We start from the raw sequence: 18,739 nt of genomic DNA on the forward strand, positions 1-18,739 counted from the left end.
CTCATTTGGAAAAAGATCTTTTCATGTTCTAACCACTAGAACTTCATTTGGAAAAAGAGCTTTTGCAGCTGTAATTGAGTTAAGGTGAGATCATCCTGGGGGTGCCTGGGTGGCTCAGTCAGTTAAGCGTCTACCTTCACCTTGGGTCATGATCTGGGGTCCTGGGATTGAGCTCCCTGCTTGGTGGGAAGCCTGCTTCTCCCTATACCTTTGCTTGCTATTCCTCCTGCTTGTGCTCACTCTCTTTCTGTTACATAAATAAGTAAATACAATATTAAAAAAAAAAGAAAAAAAGATGAGATCATCCTGGATTACTCAGTGAGGCACTAAATCCAATGAGAAGTGTCCTCAGACAGCCGGAGGAGAAAGAAGAGGAGAGGAACACATGCATTCAGAGTCATACAGCTTCAAGCCAAAGAACACCTGGAAACTAGGAGAGATAGGGGAATATTCTCTCCCCGAAGCTTTGTGGGGAGCACAGCTCTGGCAATTCCTTGAGTGGACTCCTGACCTCTAGAACTGTGAGAGAATAAATTCTTATTGTTTTAAAACCCTATGCTTGTGGTAACTTGTTACCCACACACAAAAAAATAGTTACAAAATACACTGTTTTTCAGGGGAGAATTAACATCTTATTTCACATTTACCATTCACTTGTATGAATGACAGCAAGTGTGACTCTTTATAAAGCACAGTAATAACAGTTTTTGAATCTAATATACAACCTGGTTATTCTTTTGTTTCCTCTAAATGAGTACTATACTGTGAAGAAAAAGATTATGCAGCTTTTGTTAAAATATGCCAGTGTTGGCTACCTCAAAATTTCAATAAACACTAAAGGGATGAAGAATAATTTCCCATTTTTTGCAGTTACAGTATATGAAATAGTTATATAGCAAATATATGCATATTCTATGTCATATTCTCCCCCAAATGTTATAGAAATTACCTAATGACTATTGGGAAATCCTGAACAAAGAACCAGTGACTTAATAATATACAGAGAACTTTAAATGTCAAGAGAATAAGACTTTGCTCTTTTATGAAAATGAAACTACTACATGAGTTTAATTTTCAAGAATATAAAGAAAATAAGGGGATGAGTGAGAATGGTGGAAGTATAAAGAAGGAAGCAAGACAACTCTATGGTTTTGATTTCCCAACAACGTAAATGCTTAATACACCAAAAATGAAATTAGGTAAAAGAGGAAAGAAAAATCAAATCCTAATATTCAATAGGAAAAGGAACATATGAATCAAAATATTTACCATAATGCTATCATAACCACATAGAAAAACACTATTTCAGATGGTCTTTGAACATTGTGCTCTGACTACGCCTTTCTTGGTGAACCATATTCTAAGGACAGAAATCTTAAACATTACTCAGTAGTTTATTATTTTATTTATTTTATTTTATTATTTTATTAATTTATTTTTTAAAATATTTTATTTATTTATTTATTCATGAGAGACACAGAGAGGCAGAGACATAGGCAGAGGGAGAAGCAGGCTCCCTATGGGGAGCCTGATGCGGGACTCGATTCCAGGATCACCTGGGCCAAAGGCAGATGCTCAACCTATGAGCCCCCAGGTGTCCCTACTAAGTAATTTAAAAACAATTTTATATATGCTATATAATAAGGAAAAAAAGTAAATATATTAATGTGATTAAGAAATAAAATTTCTACTCTAAGTGGGCAGAGATATAAATAAAAAATACAAGATAGGGAGGGGAGAAAAACTCCCTGTAATTTTTTTTTTAAAGATTTTATTTATTTATTCATGAGAGACACAGAGAGAGAGGCACAGACACAGGCAGAGGGAGAAGCAGGCTCCATGCAAGGAGCCCGACGTGGGATGCGATCCTGGGTCTCCAGGATCACACCCTGGGCTGAAGGCAGTGCTAAACCGCTGAGCCACCTGGGCTGCCCTCCCTGTAATGTTAAATTTGAGTTGATAGTAACAATAATTTCAAAAGTGATTTAAAATCATATGTATCTCCTAGCTCTGTCCACTGAAGAATCTAAATATAAGCACACTTTAGTAATAATGAGCACACCTAGAACCTAGATCTTGATTTCTGGGTACATTTCTCACTCAAAGAAATGTGATCTGACCTCAAGTCTGAGGCCGAAAGGCAAAAGGTGGGTTAGGATATCTAATTATACCAGAAAGCAAGGATATGCTCATAAACTGATGGGGTCATTTCAAAAGGGACTACCCTATAAAGGTAGTCAAATCAGGGACAAATTTGAACATCAAAAACAAGTGATTATAACTCACATAATTTAAAAAAATGTGTGTATCTATGAGGTCAATAGATGAACAATATTGAGTTTATGATGAGGTAAAATAAAAGAAAAAGCAAGCAAGAAGGAAGGAGGTGAGAAGGTAATAGGGAGGAAAGTTCTGGACAGAAAAAAATGCCAGTTAATAAATGTAGAAGAAATGACAGAAAAATCGCCTTCTTTCACGCCAAACAAAATAACTGATTCAGGCAAAAATGATCTAACTAATGGATATTAAGATCATGATGAAAAGTTGTTAGAAATAGGCTATGTGTACCTAGACATTACTCAATAACCGTCAAGAGAAAAATACACTTCTACAATGGAGATAGTTTTGTGGTCACCACATGGAAACTAATCTTCACCAGAAGTCAATCTGATATTATATGCCTTCTAATAAGATGCAACAGGAATATAGTTATACCTATAAGGTATTCTTGCTCAGAATGTATGACCTGAATGCAATGGGATAAAGGAACAAGTTAAAGAGTACCAAGAGGAAATAAATTCAGAATGTGGGACACTCTATAAGACAAAGGCTCCAGATTCTTCAAAATACTAGTGTCATTAAAAAAAAAAAAAAAAAAAAAAAGGGCGGGGGACACCTGGGTGGCTCAGTGGGATGAATGTCTGCCTTTGGCTCAGGGCACGGTCCCAGAGTCCTGGGATTGAGTCCCACATCCGGCTCCCCTCGAGGAGCCTGCTGCTCCCTCTGCCTGGGTCTCTGCCTCTCCCTCTGTGTCTCTCACGAATAAATACAATCTTTAAAAATAAATAAATAAATATATATTTTTAAAAAAGGCTGCAGGGTGCCTGGGTGGCTTAGTCAGCTGAGCGCCCAACACTGGATTTCAGCTCAGGTCATGACCTCAGGGTCATGGGATCAAGCCCTGCATGGGGCTTCATGCTCATGCAGAGTGTGGCTATCCCTCTTCCTCTGCTCCTCCCCACAGGCACACCTGTGCTCTCTCTCTCAAATAAATAGATAAATAAAATCTTAAAAAGAAAAAAAGAAGTTGGGAGACTGTTCTAGACTTAAAGATAAATAACAATGAATAAAAATGTGTGAAACTTGATGGGATCCCGATTTAAAAAACAAAAGCTATAAAATAACTACACGGAACTCCTAAAACCCTTGGAATTTCCTATGATAAGAGAGATAAAGGTATTTTGTTATTCATAACAAACCCCTTTTTGAGTTTATGTTAATAAGAGGTGATTTTTGGAAAGTCCCTAGATAACTACACAAGGGGGGCTGATTGCCAGGGGAACCAACCATGGGATGAGAGGATTGAAAGTTTTAGCTCCATCCCCCTCCCCACGCCAACTTCCAGGGAAGGATAAAGGGCTGGATGTCAAATAAATCCTGAATGCTCAATGATTTCCTCAATCATGCCTATGTATGGAAGCCTTCATGAAAATCCCAAGACTGCAGAGTTCAAAGGTCTTTCAGGCTGATGAACATGTGGAGGTGCTGGGAAGGTGGTGCACCTAGAGAGGGTATGGAAGCTCTACCTCCTGTGTATTTTGCTTGATTTATCTCTTCCATCTGGCTATTCCTGAATTGTATCTTTTGTAATAAACCATTTTTTGTAGTAACTGAGTTTTATGAGCCACTTTAGTAAATTACAGAGCTCAAGGAGGGGATGGTGGAAACCTCTCAGTTCATGGCCACTTGGTCAGAAGCACAGGTGACAACCTGGACTTCAATTGGCCTCTAAAGTGGGAAGGGAGGAAATCTTGTGGGACCAAGCTCTTAGCCTGTGGGGTTTGATGCTATTCCCTAGTAGATAGTGTCAGAAATGAATTGAATTATAAAACACCCACTTGGTGTCCACAGAGAATTGAAGAAATTGCTTGGTGGGAGAAAAAACTTGACACAGACTGGAGAAGTATTCTGTGAGTTGACAGACTACAGGAGGTTTTCCTAGACAATTTACAGAATTATGGTTGATTTTCACAGATACGGTATTTTTTCAAGTAATGTTTCATTATTATTGATATTATACAAAGGTCTCCAATCTATTGGTCTCCAATCTAAGGGTACATAACCCTTAGTTTCTCATTTAATCCCTACAGAAGAATTATGGGGTTGGGGCACCTGGGTGGCTCACTAGGTTAAGTATCTAACTGTTGATTTCTGCTCAGGTCCTGATCTCTCTCAGCATCGTGAGATCAAGCCCTGCATTGGGTTCTGTGTTGGGTGTGGGGCCCTGCTTAAGATTCTCTCTCCATCTCTCCCTCTGCCCTTCCCTCCTCCTAAAAAAAAAAAAAAGAAAAAGAAAAAGAAAAATTATGGAGTTGGAGGTATTATATCCATTTTACTTATTTATGTTTTAAGTTTTAATTTCCAGTTAACATAGTGCAATACTAGTTTCAGTAGTAGAATTTAATCTACATCACCTATATACAACACCCAGTGCTCATCCCAACAAGTGCCTTCCTTAATGCTCATCACCCATTTAGCAACCCCCCCACCATGTCCCCTCCAGCAACCTGTTTGTTCTCTACAATTAAGAGTTTCTTTTACGGTTTGCCTCTTTCTTTTTTCTCCCCATGTTTATCTGTTTTGTTTCTTAAATTCCATTTATGAGTGAGATCAGATGGTCTTTCTCTGACTTATTTTGCTTAGCTTAATACTCTCCAGCTCCATCCATGTCATTGCAAATGGCAAGATTCCATTCTTTTTGATGGCTCAATAGTATTCCATCATGTATATACACAGCCTCTTTATCCGTTCATCAATCAATGGACAGATAATAGTATTGTTTTAGGTAGAAGAATGTTCTATTCTTAGAGGAGATGTTAAGTTGAAGATTTAGGGATAAAGTCTCACAGTGTCTGCTATATTATATAAATAATATAGTTTAAAAAAATGTATATGCACACATACATATAGGAATTCTGTAAATGTGGCAAAATGTAAACAGGTGTTGACCGTAGGTGAAGGTTATGAAAGTTTTTATTGTGGTATTCTTTCAATTTTCTGTATGTTTAAAATAAAATTTTTAAAAGTCAGGGAAAAAAATATAGGCAATACAGCTGTATTCAACTAATAAGATATAGACCCTGTATCACTGATCTCAACATATTATCTGTGGAAATCATATTTTTCTTAAAATGAAACTTAAGCAACAACATTTAAAAACCTTCGCGAATTCTGTTTTTTGAAGAGAATTGTCTTCTATTTAAATAAACAAAACAAAACATCTTAGGCATAAGGAGGACAACTTCATCTGGGGAAGAGTTAAGGATTTCCCAATAGAGACTGCAAAGTTTAACATGTAACCCCGAAAATCACAGTTTGCTAGAAGCTAAGCTTTCTCAGCACAAAACCCATTAAGTCAGAGTAAGTTTTCAATGCCTCTGGGTGAGGTTACCTCATCTGGTTGTGGGAGGACAATAACCGACATGGTTCCTGTGTGAATGCGCTGCATCCGTGCTGACAGGCCCACCTCAGGGATTCGCTGGACTCGGTGAACCCCACCTTCATACTTCAGATGCTTGTAGACATTGTCACCAGAAATTCGGGCAGCTGCATGATGCAGTCCACCTAGAAACATAGAGTCCAAAATGTTAATAAATTCTACTTTGAAAGGGATCTGGATCTTAAATGCCTTTAATCTCAGGCCTGAGTGCAAATAGAGAGACAAAAATGAGAACATAAAGTAGGTACAAAACTGTATTTTTCCAATGTCAATGTATTTAAATATAAAGGAAATATTTTTGGTTTAAAATATTAAACCAAACATTATTTATGCTTATCTCTAGGGAATACAATAACAACGTTATTTTATTTTACTTTTTATACTTTTTTCGTTTCTAAATCTTCTGTAATCACCAATTTTTACTTTTATAAAAATACTTCCAAAAAAATATATAGTAGGCCATTTTCTACATTGAACTACCCAACATAAACTTAGGCTATACGGTGCATATAAAAGAATGCTCAATAACATGACAATTTAATAGTGATGGGTAATTCTATAGGTCCTCCCAAGTTTTCAAGAATCTATGGAAATTTAGTTCTTGCTTATCTGTAGAATGTGAAGATGAGCACAAAACAATCTTAATACCTAGACTGGTCTCTCTCTCTCTTTTTTTTAAATATTTGCTATCTGATCCTTTATCATTATTATCTTTAAAGATTTTATTTATTTATTCATGAGAGACACACACACACACAGAGGCAGAGACACAGACAGAGGGAGAAGCAGGCTTCATGGAGGGAGCTGGATGTGGGATTTGATCCTGGGACCCCAGGATCATGCCCTAAGCCAAAGGCTGACGCTCAACCGCTGAGCCACCTGGCGTCCCTAGGCTAGTGTCTTCTTATCAAGTATGTTTTTAAAAAAACCTTTTAATTATAAAATATTATATGGACATTAAAAAAAATCACCTGAATGGTGATTTAAGTGGTTTAATGACCACAAGATCAAGAACTCTGCCAGTCACTCAAAAGTTCTCCATGTGCCCCTTCACAGTTACAATCCCTTCTCATGAGTAACTATGATCCTTTTACTCCTTTACTATAATTTTATTACCTAAACGTGCTAGTTTAGTCTCATCCATTTAAAAAAGTTTGACGTCCTTCTTTTAAAGTTTATTTATTTTTTAGTAATTTCTATACCCCATGTGAGGCTTGAACTCATGACCCCAAAACCAAGAGTCACATGCACTTCCAACTGAGTCAACCAGGTGCCCTGTAAAGTTTAATGTTTCTTAAATCTCTTAATCTATACATTTTTAAAAAGATTTTATTTATTTATTATGACAAACACAGAGAGAGGTAGAGACACAGGCAGAGGGAGAAGCAGGCTTCATGCAGGAAGCCTGATGTGGGACTCGATCCCGGGATCATGCCCTAGGCCGAAGGCAGACGCTTAACTGCTGAGCCACACAGGTGTCCCTTAATCTATACATTCACCATCCATTTTTGGTTGTTGTTGCCTACAAATTCTCTTGTGAGAAACCTGGACTGTTGACTTGTAAAATTTCCCACAGTATGAATTTGCAGACTGCAAACTCTTGGTACAATTAATTCAACTTTTTCTGTCCTCTGTACCAGCTACAATCTGGCAGATGGATCCAGAGACCAGATCAGACACCAGCTTGAGCTCCTTGGCAAGACTATAGGAGGCACATAATGACTGTTTTCTTTCTTTCTTTTATTTTTTATTTTTTTTATTTATTCATGAGCACACACACAGAGAGAGAGAGAGAGAGAGAGGGAGAGACACAGGCAGAGGGAGAAGCAGGCTCCATGCAGGGAGCCCATGTGGGACTTGATCCCAGGTCTCCAGGGTCACGCCCTGGGCTAAAGGCAGTGCTAAACCGCTGAGCCACCCAGGCTGCCCTGTTTTCTGTCTTTTTATGGTTTTGGCAGCCTTTGATGTTTAATGCATCATGGGGGTTATAAAATAGTGATAGTCTAACTCTGTAATTTCTTTGTCACTTATTATTAGCTAAAATACACTTATAAAGACACATTTCCTCTTGTCTACTAGGTGATTACCCTGTGCCAGAGTTATATAGGAAAGGCAGGATAAATGTATGATTCTGTTCCTTTACAATTTTACCAATGTATGTATTTTGTAATATAATAAATAAGGGTTACTTTAATCATCTGAAGATGACTAATTATTTTTAAACTATCATTATTAATTCAAGGATTTGAAAATGTTGAACACATTTAAATCTATTGCAATTAGGGATCCCTGGGTGGCTCAGTGGTTTGGCGCCTGCCTTTGGCCCAGGGCATGATCCTGGAGTCCCGGGATCGAGTCCCACGTCGAGCTCCCTGCATGAAGCCTGCTTCTCCCTCTGCCTGTGTCTCTGTCTCTCTCTCTGTGTGTCTCTCATGAATAAATAAATAAAATATTTTTAAATAAATAAATAAATAAATAAATAAATAAATAAATAAATAAATAAATAAATCTATTGCGTTTATTATTATTGAAGCTCAACTTGTCCATCTTTGGCCAGCAGGAGCCTCTTCAAGTTAATTTCTGAGTTCTTTTTTACATGCTTGTTATGGTATAATGAAATGTTCCAGGATTATCCTGAACTTTTCTTGCCCCAGACCTGGAATCAGTGAGCTCTCCAAGAAGCCTTGATTCCTTTCCGAGAAAAATAATATATATATATATATATATTTTTTTTTTTTTTTGAGAGAAAGAGGGAGAGGAGTAGAGGGAGGGGCAGAGAGAGAGGAAGAGAGAGAATCTTAAGCAGGCTCCATACCCCTTCACAGGGCTTGATCATGATCTGAGTTGAATCAAATGTGGAATGCTTAACTGACTGAGCCATCCAGGCACCCCAATACTTCAAAATTTTTAGTATTTGGGCACTAGGGATGCTCATCACTACTTGATTGGTCATTGTTTCCAGGCCTTTGAGGAGGACAGATAGGAAATACCTCATGAGTTCATACTGATGTTGGGAGAAAACTCTATCAGTTTCTTGCATTTCTGCACATCTTCCAAATAAGGCTCTGTCTGCCTTCTTGTTCCAGAATATATTTTAAAGAGAGTTTGTATATTGAACAGCTTTGGAAGTACATCTTCCTCCATGACAAAGGAATTGTTTGCTTATGGCCTTAGAAGATAAAGAGAGCGTCTCCTTCTAGAGCAATCGGTAAGCATGCTTACTTTAAGAAGATTCAAGGGGCACCTGGGTGACTCAGCCGGTTAAGTGTTCAACTCTTGGTTTCAGTTCAGGTCATGATCTCAAGGTTGTGAGATCGGGCCCTGCAATGGGCTCCAAGCTCAGTGCGGAGTCTGCTTGAGATTCTCTCTCTTTCTCTCCCTCTGCCCCTTCCCTGCTTGTGCATGCTCTCCTAAATTTTTTTAAAAAATTTTTTTCCTAAAAAAAAAAAAAAAAAGACTTGAGATCCCTAAGCTCAGAGTTCCAATAAAACCTACTGCATAGGCAGGTATCATCTGGCCTTCAAGTTGCCTTGTAGAACCTGGGGCTCATGAAACCAGCACAAAAATGCTGATATTCTGGTTACTGCTGCTATGAGTAATAAACTGTCCTCCATATCTGACCCCTGAAACTATGGCATGCTAACTTGTTAGCCTGAAAGCAGGGTAAAATCTCAGACCATTTGCAGTTCTTGACATTTGATATTTCCAGTGTAAATTCAAGATGACAGCCTCTTCTCTGTCACTCTTGTCTTCCATACCAAGAATCTTGGTTCTCAATGACAGAGAAGATATTACTATTGGAGTATCTCATAACTACTCATCTATTTTATCCCACAGTGCACCTAAAGAGTCTCAGAATAATAATACTAGGTCTGCCACAACATGATTATGAAAAAATTAAGACTTTTTTTGCATATGCTCTTCCTTTTGCATACATTCTTCCTCCATTTTTCTTTTTTTCTTTTTTTTTAAATTTTTATTTATTTATGATAGTCACAGAGAGAGAGAGGCAGAGACATAGGCAGAAGGAGAAGCAGGCTCCATGCACCGGGAGCCCGATGTGGGATTCGATCCCGGGTCTCCAGGATCGCGCCCTGGGCCAAAGGCAGGCGCCAAACCGCTGCGCCACCCAGGGATCCCCTTCCTCCATTTTTCAAATGGTTGTACTCTATCTATACGATCAGATCTTAGAGTTCGTACATACTGTATTCTTTCCTTTTTAGCCTTCAAATAGACCTAGTTCCACAGGTAGCCACATATTTCATGCTCACCTCTACTCCTTATGGTGATACTTCATATTTTAGCTGTCTAAAGGTTTGTTTTCTAATAGATTTCTCAGAAAGGGATCATGGGAAAAAGTGAATTTTTGCATATGATAAGTTTGTACCCTTATACTCATAAGTCAGTTTTGCTGCTTATAAAATCCTTAACTCAAACTTCATTTCCTCAAGTTATTTATGCTGCCACTGTTGCTTGCCATATTCCTCATATGCTTCTAATGAAGACTCAGTGCTATGATGTCAGATCTAACCCACCATGTTCCTAAAGTCAGCATGGTGGGGGCACCTAGGTGGCTCAGTAGGTTGAGTGTCTGACTCTTGGTTTTGGCTCAGGTCATGATCTTATGGGTCGTGAGACTGAGCCCTGTGTCAGGCTCTGAGCTCATGGGGGAGTCTTCCCCCCTCCTTCTGCCCTTCCTCTCACTCACATGTACTCGTTCTCTCTCTCTCAAATAAATCAATCTTTGAGAAAAAAAATAATAAAGTCAACATGGTGGACAAAAATTGGGATAGTTTTACATGACTCTAAAAAATGCCTTAGGAAAGTAACTTATCAGAGATTGACTTTCTGTCTCTTAATAAGTCCAACACAGCTGGTCTTCCTCCAGCAGAACAGATTACTGTTAATCTCCTGAATACCAGATAAAGAAGCAGACAAACATTTAGGGGTCAGATGATACGAAAAATGAAATTGTTTATTGACAGGTATGGAAGAAAAAAAAAGCATCTGTGAGATCAACAACTGCATACCAGCTACCAGGGGATATGAATTTGCTCAAGCAATGAAACCACATCTGTACAGCAGCTATAATTAGAATCCCTGGTTGGTTAAGCTAATAATAACCCACTGTCATTCACTGAGATCCATCTACCTTCTTTATAGGCTAAATAAACAAAGGAGATGTGGTAGGAATCACTAATCTTGTATCCTTCAAGTCCTAGATGGTGGCATTTATCTCTGCCATCTCTCCAGGTTTACTATTTTCCTAGGTAGAGGCAGTTCTAGGAGCTTCTGCTTGGCCTTTCCCACCATAATAATCCTCACTTCACAGGTCAGGAAAATAACATGGGGACTTTGCCAGCTGCTGAGTACATCTGTTCCAATTATGTTTACAGAACTAAGGAAACCACCACTGGGTCACGATGAGAGGGACGTGAGCTAAAACTCTCTGGACCACCTGACCTCCACAAGCCCCTTCTCTAACTGATGGTCACAGAGATGTTTTGGGTCTCTGGGAATTAGTATCAGTTCAGAACCAGTGTCCAGTAGTCCCTGTAAAACCTGGTTATTTCCATTTCTCCAAGGCACAGTTACCCTGGGAAAAGGCCACAGATCCCTTTTGGGAGAGAGCTTAACAGTATAAATATCTGGCAATATACTGAGGTCCTTCCTCAAGGGGACCCAACCTCCCCTTTATTCAAGGGGTTTGGGCCTATAAACTGGCCCAAGTCTGAGGGCTGATTGAGGGGCCATGACTCATTTTTATGACTAAAGTTACATTTCTGTTCGTTTGATCTTGAACTTTTCTGCTCATGCAGATCAAGTAAAAACTTACTAGGCTTTCTCTCTATTTTACTTCCAAGGATACCACGATTAACTAGCCAATGCCATAGGCCTGCACAAGTCATACTACTCTGATTGCTGCTTTGACTCTGGTGTCATTACAGCACCCACACGCACCTCACCTTTGGCTGGTGAATACTACCACTTGACCCCTTCCACCCTGAAATCCAATTATTCCCATTGCATTTAGGTTTTCCAATTCAGTTCCCAGACTTCCTACTGTAAAGTCTGGCCTACAAAGAAGAGCAATTACAGAGCTCGTCGAGGATGCCAGGGCTCCCCCTTACACATTTATTCCTCACCGTTGTGGTAAAAAGTATGTCTTCTGGACACATAAAATTAACCATCACATTACTCTAAGTGACCTTTCCCCGAATTTAACTGGCAAGCAGAGAATAACAAAACATAATTATAGTATTTCATAGAATTCTTTTAACTTGGAAGATGTTTCGATTTATCAAATATACAGAATAACACAGTAACACAGTGTCAGACCCACACTACATATCCAGAGCTATCACCCTCCACCACTTCCACAAAAACTATCGTAATCACCTAGCTGGACTATTCGTGGAATGATTGAGTACTGTACCTACAATCACAAAACCACAAGGCTTTAAGTCACTTGGTGCATGAATATTTGCATGAAAGGATGTTTCTTTTCAACCTTAGCTTTTAGTGCTGTGTGAATCTAAAAGGTTTCCTACCCATGGTCTAGGGATTGTTTAAGTTGCTCTATATCCCTGGAACAGAATCTCTCTTCCTGTTAATTACTGAGTTCATCTTTCATTCTTAAAAACTGAATTCAAAATATATATATGAGAAGTCACTGCTGACATCTGTACTATTCTCTTTTATTATGCTGCTGTTTCTAAAGATTTTATTTTTATTTTTTAAGTAATCTCTATACCCAACGTGGGGCTCAAACCTATAACCCTGAGATCAAGAGTCACGTTCTCCACCAACTGAGCTAGCCAGATGCCCCAAAATGCTGCCGTTCTTGATTATATTCTCCTTGAAACGCTCTCATCTCTAGCTTCCATAACATTACACTGTCCTGATCCTATTTCTGTTTATCTGATCCCTCTATTTCTTTTGCCAACTAGTCAATCTTTCTAAATGCGACCATTCCCAAAGGTTTGGTGCCCCGGATGTTCCCTCTCCATAGACTTTTCCTTACATATTCTCTCAGCGTCAAGCATTACCTCTGTGCCAACAGCTATCGAATCTCTCTCCTTGATTCTGTGCTCTCACCAAAGCTCTGCCTATACAACTTCAGCATTTACTGGATATTTCTAGATGGGTGTTCACATAACCACAGACTTAATAATAATTCAAAACCAACTTATCATTATTTTTCCCAAATAGGTTCAGGTTTCAAACTTGAATGAATATTGCAGTTTTTATGGCTCAGAAGATTAGAATCTCTGTGGCTCATCTTGTTTGTGTCAGAATAATTTACTGGGATGTAGTGTGGCTCTGGATTTGGCAAACTTAAGTATGCCATTACTTACGTGTGATCTTGGATTGGTTACTTACTGGTCTGAGCCTAGCTCTTGATCTTTAAAATGCAATTCATATTACCCATCTCAGATGGCTGGGAAGATCAATTCATCTACACTGCACGCAGGGACACAGTGGCAAGCACTAGCCCCTCTATTGTCTGTTCTTCCTTTGAAGGTCTGTCACATGTCTACTGCCAGGTCTAAGCCTTAGTTACACCTGAGTTGCCCTAATAACCTCTCTACAGTTTGCCTTAAATCTAGCCTCTTGATCCTTCCTGCACACTGCTGTATAAATAATCTCAAGATATATATTTATCAAACCACGTGCTTAATTTTTAATTTTTTTTTTTTTTTTTTTTTTTTACATTTTAAAACCTTAAATTCAATTTGCCAACATATAGTGTAATATCCCAGTCCTCACCCCATCAAGTACCCTCCTCAGGGCTCATCACCGTCACCCAGTTACCCCATCCTCCCGCCCACCTCCCCTTCCACAACCCTTTGTTTGCTTCCCAGAGTTAGAAGTCTTTCATGGTTTGTCTCCCTCTCTAGTTTTTCCCAGTTTTTCAGTTCCCCTCTTTTCCCTTAAAATCCACATTTATTTATTTATTCGTTCATTCATTCATTCATTCATTCATTTGAGAGTAAGTGAGAGCAGGGGGAGGGGGCTAGAGGGAGAGAGTCTTAAGCAGACTCTGCACTGAGTGCAAGCCTAATGTAGGTCTCAATTTTACAACCCTGAGATCATGACCTGAGCTAAAATAAAGAGTTGGATGCTTAACCAACTACACTACCTAGGTGCCTCCAAATCATATGCTTACTGATAGAATCTTCAACAGCTCTCTAGCCCCAACAATCAAGGCCTGTTCAGCTTTCAAGGCTGTTCAGATTCTACCCCCTCGCACTCATTTCCTATGTCTTCCCATCACATACTCTAGCTTCTCTCCAGATTGTATCAGTCTTTCCAAAGATTTTATTTATTTATTTGAGAGAGACAGCATGAGCAGGGGAGAGGAGCAGAGGGAGAAGGAGAAGCAGCTTCCACACTGAGTAGGGAGCCAGATGGGGGCCTCCATCCCAGGACCCTGGGATCAAGACCTGAGCTGAAGGCAGACGCTAAGATGACTGAGCCACTCAGGCACCCAGTCTTTCACCTTTTACTATGTCTCCCCATTACAAATATGCTCCGGGTAAACTGGTTTCCTCACTGTTCTACACACATGCACACACATACACATACACCGTGATCTTTCCCACCACCACGTGCTTGCTCTGGTTGTTCTCTCTGCTCTCAATTCACCTTTCCTGACCACTGACTATATTTAAAATCTGTACCAAGCATAACTTATTTATTTCTAGCTACTGGTTTTTATTTTCCTCTATTATTTAACTTACTTTAATCCTCCTTCCCCACTTTTATCACTTTATGATTGGGTATCAATGCATAGCCAAGACAATAAGAATTTTCATATGGCTTAAAAGAATGGGGGGGGGGGGAAGAATTCCTATCAGATGTTATGATTTAAAATAATTGAGTATTTAAAAGTTTAATGACTAGGGGCACCTGAGTGGCTCAGTCAATTGAGCGTCCGACTGTTGATTTCAGCCCAGGTCATGATCTCAGGGTCCTGGGATCAAGCCCTGTGTCAGGCTCCACACTCAGCAGGGAGTCTGCTTGGGATTCTCCCTCTCCCTCTCCCTCTGTCCCTCACCCTGCCTATTCTCTCTCCCTCTCCCAAATAAATAAATAAATATTTTTTAAAAAAGTTTAAGGACTTGTACTGTTTGCTGTTATTTATATTGTGTAAGTTTTTATCAGCCCAACTAGAGTGGTGTCTTAAAAATAAAGACAAATGATTAGCTTTTTCTGCATTTCCATAAAAATTAAACACATCAAAAAAAAAAGGACAGTAGATGCAAAGTCAGAGAACTCAAACATGATGCTAAAAGGAAAAGTAGAAAAAAAAGCTAATAAGGGCAATGAAATAAACAAGTCAAGAGAATAAAAACGTGAGAAAAATTTTTATGAGATAATATGAAATAGGGAAAAGTTTTTTTAAAGATTTACTTATTTGTTTATTTATTTTTTATTTTTAATAAGATTTTATTTATTTATTCATGAGAGACACAGAGAGAGAGAGGGGCAGAGACACAAAAAGAAGGAGAAGCAGGCTCCATGAAGGGAGCCCGATGTGGGACTGGATCCTGGGACTCCAGGATCATGACCTGGGCTGAAGGCAGATACTCAACTGCTGAGCCACCCAGGCATCCCTATTTATTTATTTTAGAAAGAGAAAGAGAGAGAGAGAGCTTAAGCACAAGAGTGTCCAGGGGAAAGGCCAGAGGGAAAGGAAGAGAAGCAGACTCCCTACTGAGTGCAAAGCCTGAGGCAGAGTTTGATCTCAAGACCCTGGGATCAGGACCTGAGCCGAAATCAAGAGTCGGTTGCTTAACAGACTGAACCACTTGGGAGCCCTGGGGGAAGATATTTTTAACGTCAACATTACAATAATATAAGATAGATGAAATATATTCAAAAGAGAGCTTTTAGAAAGTTCAGACACTTAGAATCCTTTACAAAGAATAATTTCAATGGATTTGGCAGAGTGATGAGGAGAGGCAGTAAGGCAAAAACACTGGCAGACCAGGTCCTTGGAAAGATTATTCTGTTATGAGCACTTAGCTGTTGAGATTATAAAAATTTAAGAAGTTAGGGGTACCTGGGTGGCTCAGTCAATTAAATGCCCACTACTTGATTTCAGCTCAGATCGTGATCTCAGGGTCATGAGACTGAGCCCTGCATTGGGCTCTGTGCTGAGCGTGGAGTCTGCCAGAGATTTTCTCTCCCTTTCCCTCTGCCCCTCCCCACCCCACTTTCTTTCTCTCTAAAAAAATTTTAAGAAGTTAAAAAAAAAAAATCTATCATAGCCACTCAGTCTAATTGATAATACTTTCAGATTGTATCACATAAATGATAAAGTTCTTTAGAATAAAAACCTTAATACATATAGCCTCCCCAGGGAAATTTTCTCTAATTCAAACATTCCTTCCTTCACTATCTCCCACTCTGTTCTCCCAGGTAAGACCTCTACCACGGAAAAGCTGCTGAGATTGATGGGCCTGTATCACAGCATTTAGTAGATACAGATAAAACGTTTTTACAAATGGGACAACAGGGTTCTCTAATCAAGATCAGAGGTAAAATAATTTTCAGTATCATCTATGGACAAAATCATCAAATACACCTACCATAATCAGCTGGTGTATAATTCAGAAGTTCAAATTTCCAGTTTTTATAGCTTGAATAATTCTGATACATATCAAATATTTCCCGGGTAAACTGCTGGCAGATATCACCTAAAAAAATACAAAAAATATTCAGTTAACACAGATTTTTTAAGAGAGCCATTCTTACGTATAGGCCCCTTGGGAAATAAGGAGTAACTGTTTCCATAGTGAAAAACATTTAATGGACTTTTGAAGTTACAGTGTGTCAAACCAAGGCAAAACTTAAGTGTTTACTTTTTGGATCATTTACAATAAAATTATTTAACTGACCTCCAGTAGTTCTTCCAGATGTCACCTCTATAATAACATCATTTTTGTCATATTTCTCCTTTGGCACTAGACTCTGGAAGAGCTGAAAAAGGAAAAAAAAATATCAGCATTTCTGTGTATATTTTCCATTGTATACTATTGCTTGATTTTAGATAAAAGACCTGCAAACATTAAAAAAAAATTTAACAAAATCATCTAGCATCCCAATGAGGTCTAGTCATTAAATACTATAATAAGTAGACTGCATTAGACCCAAAATAAGTGATCAATTCATGGTAACAATGGAGTTACTTGTCAGGGTACTTTCCACAATGCTATCAGATTATCTTGATTTCTAAAATGCCCAAGTTTAGATCAAAGTCTAGAGTGCTCCATTCAATTTTTTTTTTTTCAGATTTTGCCTCTTATTAGTTCTGAACAGTAGCTTCTTTCATCTAATGAATGAAGTAAAGCTTTGAAAGTCTTCACTTGGAGAAAATGAGGACTCTTTACATATGATTGTGTATTCTCTCCTGCCACAGAGGACAGTGGCCCCCAGGTCATGCCCTGTGTTCTCAGTAGAGCTGTTCTGCTTAAAGAGTATATTGAGGACTCCCAGGATAAGGCCCAAATAGTTTCTGAACTGTGACAAGAAAACAAAGGATTCCTAATAAGGAAAGTGACTAGCTTCCCTCTAAAGGAGAAAAGGGAAGCAATTTTATTTTTGATTTATTACTAAAAAGTCTTTCAAGTCAGACTAAAAGTTCCTACGTGTCATGACTCTCCCTACTGCCCTTTTAAATACTCCATTTCTGCTAGAAACGATCATCTGTGGGAGAAAATATCTGACCAAGAATGTCACCCTACTTCTGCCTTTGACTTGCTGGTTAGAGATAACAGTAACTGATACCTCTACTTCATTCCCTTCAACGAGGCCATCTATGGACCCCCCCGAGTAGGGAGACTGAAGGCAGGAGGATGGCCAATAGGACGGAAGGGGAGATGCTATACAGCTCCGTGTTTTTCATTCTTTCAGACAAATCATCCATTGAACTACAAGGAGCTAAAGACTTGTGTGAACCAACTGTGTCTATACCTTGGTTGGATTCATTCTATTCTATCCAGAAAGCAAATTTTCAATCCGTAATGAACACAGTCACTACGAACTACTCTCCTTTTCTAAGCCTTAAAAACCACGGATTCTTCCTCTTGGTGAACTAAATTTCCTTACCAGCATCTGTCTCCCTGCCTGGCAAGTTAATAGCTTTGAAATAGAGTTGCTCATGGAGGTAGGGTGGGGGTGGTGAGGGGAAGGCAATGTTTTGGTCTCTGGCATCCCAATAGCTTCAGTCTTGATCTGTAGCAAATTACCAACTAATCCCAGCGTAATCATTTATCATAAAAGAAGACTTAATAAACTGGTGTTTGGAAAGTACTTTGAACACCAAAGTATAGCCTAGCAAAACAATATTCTTCTATATTAACACAATCAAGTAGTTTACCTCCTAAAACGTACCTCACTGTACAACACATTGATTTTTTCAGCAATGGTTTGCCTCTCTTCCAATGCGAGTTCTTGTAACTGCTTTTCATCTTGTTTACTTAGACCTACAAAGCAGCAAAACTGATGAATGTTTTTAAATACAGAGAAACTCTTAAATAGGTACATAATCTCTGCCTACTAAGTTTTCTTTCAGTTGTGAAGGAGGGATTATACAAAAGAACAGTTCTAATAGAGAATATCAATTAATAAGAACTTGTAAAGTATGTCTAAAGAACTCAGTGTGCAAAGAAGTATGATCATTGCCCCAAAGAGTTTATGGTTTGAATGTCTAGAGCTGATTAGAAACCAATGATTAATAAAACAAGTTTGAAAAAGGACTGGTTAATTAAATATAAACCCAAATAAGGCAAGTTTTGGAGTAAACTGGAGTGACCACTTCTTGTCTTAAAGGTAGCAGTCATTACTCAGCATGTTCTGCGTAATCCAGCATGGCTGGCACCTCCATTTTTTTCAAAGTCAGAAATAAGACCTCCTAAAATTTTGAAATCTCTTGAATATTTATACCTAGTAAACACTTTTTATTTATTTTATTTTTTATTTTTTATTTTTTATTTTTTCCTAGTAAACACT

The 18,739-nt window shown here is 38.7% G+C and overlaps 1 protein-coding gene across 11 annotated transcripts in view; it reads right to left on the reverse strand.

The window, feature by feature from the left end:
• Positions 1-18,739, reverse strand: part of MTRF1 (mitochondrial translation release factor 1) — a 55,274-nt gene that overhangs the window by 29,416 nt on the left and 7,119 nt on the right. For all 11 annotated transcript variants that reach the window (XR_013355912.1, XR_013355911.1, XR_013355910.1 and 8 more), the window contains exons 3-6: positions 18,122-18,213; positions 16,627-16,708; positions 16,318-16,425; positions 5,672-5,844 (exon numbers count right to left, since the gene is read on the reverse strand). Coding sequence is in view for 8 of the 11 variants with exons in the window: in XM_077855505.1 (XP_077711631.1) it covers positions 5,672-5,844; positions 16,318-16,425; positions 16,627-16,708; positions 18,122-18,213 (455 nt within the window). In the remaining 3 variants the exon portion in view is untranslated. The remainder of the gene's footprint in view (positions 1-5,671; positions 5,845-16,317; positions 16,426-16,626; positions 16,709-18,121; positions 18,214-18,739) is intronic.

This window comes from Canis aureus, chromosome 17 (genome assembly GCF_053574225.1).
Source record: "Canis aureus isolate CA01 chromosome 17, VMU_Caureus_v.1.0, whole genome shotgun sequence".
Taxonomy (NCBI): domain Eukaryota; kingdom Metazoa; phylum Chordata; class Mammalia; order Carnivora; family Canidae; genus Canis; species Canis aureus.